Source organism: Phoca vitulina, unplaced genomic scaffold, assembly GCF_004348235.1.
Source record: "Phoca vitulina isolate PV1807 unplaced genomic scaffold, GSC_HSeal_1.0 scaffold44, whole genome shotgun sequence".
In the NCBI taxonomy this organism is placed as follows: domain Eukaryota; kingdom Metazoa; phylum Chordata; class Mammalia; order Carnivora; family Phocidae; genus Phoca; species Phoca vitulina.
Window position 1 is genome coordinate 279,907 of NW_022589747.1, and position 6,267 is coordinate 286,173.

The 6,267-nt window shown below is 65.7% G+C and overlaps 1 protein-coding gene across 2 annotated transcripts in view; it reads right to left on the reverse strand.

Annotated features, from left to right (window-relative positions):
- The window catches only part of CAMK2B (calcium/calmodulin dependent protein kinase II beta), a 32,453-nt gene that overhangs the window by 22,925 nt on the left and 3,261 nt on the right, over positions 1–6,267 (reverse strand). For both annotated transcript variants that reach the window (XM_032430477.1, XM_032430476.1), the window contains exons 2-3: positions 5,898–5,963; positions 174–246 (exon numbers count right to left, since the gene is read on the reverse strand). In XM_032430477.1, coding sequence (XP_032286368.1) covers positions 174–246; positions 5,898–5,963 — 139 coding nt within the window. The remainder of the gene's footprint in view (positions 1–173; positions 247–5,897; positions 5,964–6,267) is intronic.

Sequence of the window (6,267 nt, forward strand, 5' to 3'; positions counted from 1 at the left end):
CACGCACAGCCCTACACACGTGCTCGTGCACACTCACAGGTGCTCGTGTGCACACAGGTGCTCGTGCACACTCGCGTGCACACAGGACCTCCTGGCACTCCCCTGCCCCTCCAGGGCCTCCTTTTGCACGACATGCAGGCGCAGACAGCTGACACAGAGCGGGGGGGACTCACCTTGAGGTCCCTGTGGACGACCCCCATCTGGTGGCAGTGGAGAACCGCCTCCAGGATCTGCTGGATGCAGTGACTGTGGTAAACGGCAGGTGTGTTAGTGAGGGTGGCCTCGGGGGCGGGGGTGTGCAGGAGTGGGGTGCTGTGTGGCACTGGGGTCGCAGGGAAGCAGAGAATCAAGATGGGGCCTGCCATACAGGAGAGGAGACGCCGGCTAGGAGGGGCCCCCACTGGCCAGCACAAGGCAGGGCCACCCCCTGCACCCCACAGCCCGCTTTCTCCTCTGACCAGGCCCACGGAAGCCACACTCAGAGGACACACCTCCGTTCCCGGGACACCCTCCCCAGGCTCATGCCGAACCGAGCCCGACCCTGTGCCAGGTGTCCTCTGAGAGGGGGCCAGGGCACTGCGGAGGAGGGTGGCGCCCCAGCCCGGGCCCCGCTCTGTTCTGGGACAGGACCAGTTCTGCAGCCGGTCCCTCAGGTGCTAGAGCAGGAGGGCTTCCGTTTTACCGGCCCCGAGCGTCCACACTGGCTGCCCAGCTCCGGAGCAGCCCAGTGGTCCTGGTAGCTCTCCTGCCCGGGCCCCGAGCCCTGAGCCAGGGAGACAGACGTCTAGGGCCTTCCGGGCACGACTGGCTGGAGGGAGAGGTCAGGGCTGCCCTCGGACACCTGCGTGTGAGCAACACCGCCCACGCCCCAGACCCCGATGACCCCCAGCTTCTGCACACACAACACCCTGGGGCCCGAGCCTGCCTCCCCCAGATGGCCCGCGGGGTGCACGGTTTCCACTGCCCCCAGAGCCAGGCACAGGCTCCTTGAGGTCCCAGCCACCCCTGCAGCATGGCCTGCCACAGGCCGCCAGGAGCCCCCTGCCCAGGACTGCACTCGCCGCCCCTCTCGGTGGGGGCGAGACGGGGAGACAGACTGCTTCAGGACCCCTCCTGCCACGGCCGGACCCTGCAAGGTGACTGAGGGTCAGCTGGAGGTGTGGGCTTTGTCTCCCTAATAGCAAACTCGGAGTGGGGGGGAGGGACCAGACCTGTTCCTCCAGTAGCTCTGGCCACACCTGGAGATCCGCCCACGGCATAGACCGGACTCTCCTCCCTGCACAGGCCAGGACCTTGGAACCCTAATGATGACGGGTCCTGAGCTCTGGGGGGGTCAGAAGGAGCCAGGCCCAAAGCTGTGGGACACCACCCCCTGACAGCGCCACCAGGGGCTGGAACCACAGGCCCTCCCGTGGCCTGAGTCTCCTGCCCTTGTGACCTGGGGGTCTCCTGTCCCCGTGTCCTGGCCTAACTCACCCTCAAAACCTTCCTTGTTCTTGTGACTCCCACAAAGCCCTCATCTGCCTGGAACATCCCCTGTGATCCTCATCCCTGTCCCGGTGGCGCCAGCCCCCGTTACTGCAGTCAGGGGCTCATACTGCAGTCATGCTGACCCCCACGGCAAGCTCGTCGGGGGGACCTACTCCGCCGGGGCCCCTCCTCTAAGGTCAGGGCAGGCCGCGGGGTGCAGGCAGAGGCCAGGCGAAGCCCCCAGCACTTGCCACTGAGGTCGCTGAGCCAGGGTCCAGGGCCGGGGACGGCTTTCCCAGCCTGCAGAGACCCACCCCTCACTGCCCACCTGGAGCCCCGGGGCTGTCAGCGCTCATGCACGGCGCTCCGTCGCAGGTCCCTGGGACCACCTGCGCACTGTGGCGTCCGCATGGAGTCGGGGGCGGGGGGGCCTGGCAGACCAGCCCCCTCCTGAGCTGCAGCAGCTCGGCCCTGGGCTGCACCCAGCTGAGCGCCCTGCTGTCCGGCAGGAGCCCCTGGCCACTCCCGCAGGCCCCGGGGTGACCTGGCTTCCGGTCAGACCTGCTGAGCCCGTGCACATCCCGCTTCAGCTCTGGGTCAAGCCCGTCCTCCCCCTTCCCGCTCGAGACCCTTCCTTGGCTCTGACCCCTGACCACACCCTCTGGACTCCGCACCGCCGTCCCCTGGTGGCCACGGCCTCTGTGTGGGTGTCTCTGCCTGGACTGTGGCCTCCACCACAGTATTGACGGGGCTCCCTCCTCTTGATCGTGCCTTCCCCGACCCCGCAGGAGGACGTTCTGAGAACGTCTGTCGGACCCACGGGTCCATGTGCCACAGGACAGACGGCTAACGTCGGCTTGGAGTTGGGGGGCTGCACCCCTGCCCTCCTCGTCCCCTCCTGGGAATGCAGGGCCCAAAGCAGCGCCAGAGATGCGAGCCCACCCCCCTGGAGCCAGCAGAGGGTCTGCATCTCTCCAAGAGCATCGCGGGACTTGGCTGTCTCCCTGCTACTCTGAGGACAGACCCTGTCCGCCCGCCCGCAGACCCTGCTCCAGGGCTTCACGGCCACCGCGATGGAGAAACCGGCTGGCAGGACACAGACTTGCGCTGGCTTCCCCCCAGGGCCAGGAGTGAGCTGGCTAAGCAAACCGGGCCCCCACGAGGAAGCTGTTGGGGAGCCTCCCCAGCCACATGGTGGTGGGAGCCTGTCTCCGCGGCCCACAGGTGCCCATTCTGGGCGGCCCTGCCCGGGGGGGTCCTGGGAACCACTGGCCCCCCTCACCACTCCAACCTGGGACCGCGGCCTGGAAGTCCTGCCCGCCTTCCATCTTCTTCTCACACTGTACCATCTTCCTTGTGGGGCCTTTTTGTGGTCAGAGTTATTTCCAAGTGCATTCCAGATGCTGGCTGGGTCCTGGACGCTATTCTCATGGTTCTGGGCTCTGGGGTCACCTCAGCTGCACCCCTGCCTCCTCCTCCTTCTCGGCAGGGTAGTCGGATTCTCAGGGGGCCCTTAACATCTCTCAAGAGCCGCATAACTTTCTAGGCTTTTAAAAACTGGGTTCTAAATGTTTTGACCTTTGCTTTCCCTGCTTTGGAAACAGACCCTCCAGGTTCCCCACAAACCGCCAAGTTCTTCCAAAGCGGGATTAGGAAAGAGCTCAGAAAAGCAAGGCCTGCCTTCCTCCCGCCCCCTCCAGACACTCGCCACGGTGGAAGCCGCGAGACGCTCCGCTGCGAGCAGCACGGCCCTGCAGGCCACGGGGCCGGACCTCCCCGCCCACACCGCGTGGCAGGCATCCCGGGTCCCGGCCTCAGCACGGCCAGACCCCTTTCAGTGGCGGGTCCCCAGAGCCAGGCAGCCCTCCCAGCCACATCTGCCACGGTTCCTGATGATGCCCCCGGGTGACCACCGTGCCCATGTCCACAGCAGACCCTGGCAGGCCCGCCTGGCCGAAAACAAAGCACCAGCACAAACATCCAATGCAACCCAGGGGCCAGAGCCCCTGGGAGAAGAGGCAGCTGAAGGCTGCCTCCCTGAGAGTGTCCCCTTGTCCCCTCCTCAGAGCTGGGCTCTGAGCAAGGCGGGCTTTGTGAGAGAAAACTGGGCCTTTGTGGGGGGGACCCCAGCCCTGTCTCCTCTGGGCCAGTTCCAAGGGGCCCCAAACACCAGGGGAGCCCTCCACGACTGGGTCCCCGACAGAAGCACGGCAGGAGGGATCCACGGGTGTCAAGCGGTGGGACTGGGGGGCTGGAGGGGGTGTTGGAGATGAGGCCGAGAGGCAGGCAGGAGGGCAGGTGGGTGAGGGAGGAGCTCGGAGGCCACAGGTGTTGGGGAGCGTGGGGTGTGTGCACGGTTGGGGGCGTGGCACAGGAGGGAGGCACTGTGGGCAGGCTGGGGGCGTCCAGGGGCTCCCAGCCAAGAGGGGGCTGCTGTCACAGGCCATAGCACCCCTCAGCCAAGAGCACCTGCTACGGAACACAGGCAAGGGGCCAGGCCCCAGGCGGTGGGGGGTGCCGAGGACTAAGCCCCGGGGCAAGGAGTTCCAGGCGGGGAAACAGAGGGCTGTGAAGGCCAGCTACCCAGACACAGTCCTCCTCATGCTGGTACTGCCCTGGTGGTGGTGGGCCCCGGGACCAGACCTGGGGACAGCAAGCTGGGACCCTGCCCACCTGGCCGGGAGCCTGCCCACCTGCTGGCCGGGCCTGCACCTATTGGCTGGGACCCTGCCCACCTGCTGGCCGGGCCTGCACCTATTGGCTGGGACCCTGCCCACCTGCTGGCCGGGACCCTGCGCACCTGCTGGCCGGGACCCTGCCCACCTGCTGGCCGGGACCCTGCGCACCTGCTGGCCGGGACCCTGCCCACCTGCTGGCCGGGCCTGCCCCTGCTGGCCCCTGAGCTCCTCTAGCCCTGGCAGAGGTCAGGACAGCCCAGGCCCAGCAGGCAGACACCCACTCTCCAAACGTCCCCACTCCAGCACCACAGAGCCAGGGGACATAGCTCTGCTCTACTCTACTTTTCTTAAAGGAGGAACTAAGAACCGGATCTTCCTGCTCCTGAACGGAACCGGCCACTCCCAGGCGAGCAGGCAAAACGAAGGTCCTTCCTCAAGGAGCCTCAGGAAAGCAGCCCGCGCCCCTGAGCCCTGTCCCTGACACCCCCAACCCCGGCCCTGACCCTGGAGGACCCAGGAGGCCCTGACTCTGTGGGGACCCAGGCAGCCCGGGACTCGCTCGGGCCGTTACCAGCAGGTGAGTTCGCCCGTGGGTGCAGAAGCAAGTCACGAAAAGCTACTTTTAAAAAAAATATTCAAGGGGCGCCTGGGGGGCTCAGTCAGTTAAGAGTCTGCCTTCAGGTCAGGACATGGTCCCGGGGTCCTGGGATCGAGCCCCGCATCGGGGTCCCTGTTTGGCGGGGAGCCTGCTTCTCCCTCTGCCTCTGCCGATCCCCCGCTTGTGCTCTCTCTCCAATAAAAATCTTTTAAAAAAATTAAAGTAAAATACTAATATCCACTTTCTTGATTCGAGAAAGAATACATGTTCATTCACGAAATTCTTAGAAATAAACAAGTAACATAAAAAATTAAAAGCATCCATAGTGAACGCCAGCACCTAGAGCTGGATGGCCAGAGTGGCCTTTATCTTTGTCACGGGAGGGTTCCCGGCCCCAGCGGGCAGGGAGCGGCCGGCCTCAGCTGTCCTCCTGCGGAGATGCACGGTCAGGAGTCACTCCAGCATGGGCCACAGCAGGCCGCGGACGGCCTCCCCTTCCAGGCCGGGGGGCCCTGCGTCCCCAGCAGTGCCCCTGGGCCCCTCATCCTGTGATGGCTGACCCCAGGAGGAAGGGCTGCCCAGGGGCCCACACGGAAGCCTCACCCAGAGGGAGCCCGAGTCCTTGCATCCCTGCACACAGGGCCCCACGAACGAGAGCCCGCAGACGCGGTCCTGGAGGCACAGTCCCCCCCACCCCCTTGCCTTTCCTTCCTGCCTCCGGCCCTGGGAGGATGGCATGGAAAGGGATCCCTGCCCTGTGTTCGGAAAAGCATTTGGAAACTGCCCATCTCCTTGAGGAAGGCCCCGTGGGGGCGTGCTGCGGGCCATGGACAGACGTCCAAGGGAGGGGGGCACCATGACTCCCCCTTCCACCACGCCAGGGAAAAAGCCCCTCTGTGGGCCAGTCCCCACCCCAGGGGAGCGGAGCCGGCCCGGGCGCTCCCCGACTCCAGCCTCGCCTGCAATCTGGGGCAGGACACTGCTCTGGGACCTGCTCGGGCTCCCAGCAGGGCTCGGCTGATCGTCGGCCCAGGCCGGGTGAGCCGCGACACCCACAGGAGCACACGTGGGCCACGGGGGCAGGACGGGGACCAGGCGAGGCAGGGCTGGGGGGAGAAGAGGCCCAGAAGGGGTGAGGGCTGCACACCCACCTGGCGTCCGCCTCGCTGTAGTACTCTCTGGCCACGATGTCCTCAAACAGCTCCCCGCCCGTGACCCTGCAGGAGAAGCACAGGTCACAGACTCTGGAGACCCCACAGCCTCGTCAGGTCCACCACTGTGCTCACCGCGGACAACATCACCTCCTCCATCACCTCGTCCTCCTCCCCCACGTCCTCCTCCTCCTCCACCACCTCCTCCATCACCTCCTTCTCCTCCTCCACCTCCTCCTCCATCACCTCCTTCTCCTCCTCCATCACCTCCTTCTCCTCCTCCACCTCCTCCTCCTCCATCACCTCCTCCTCCACCTCCTCCTCCATCACCTCCTTCTCCTCCTCCACCTCCTCCTCCTCCATCACCTCC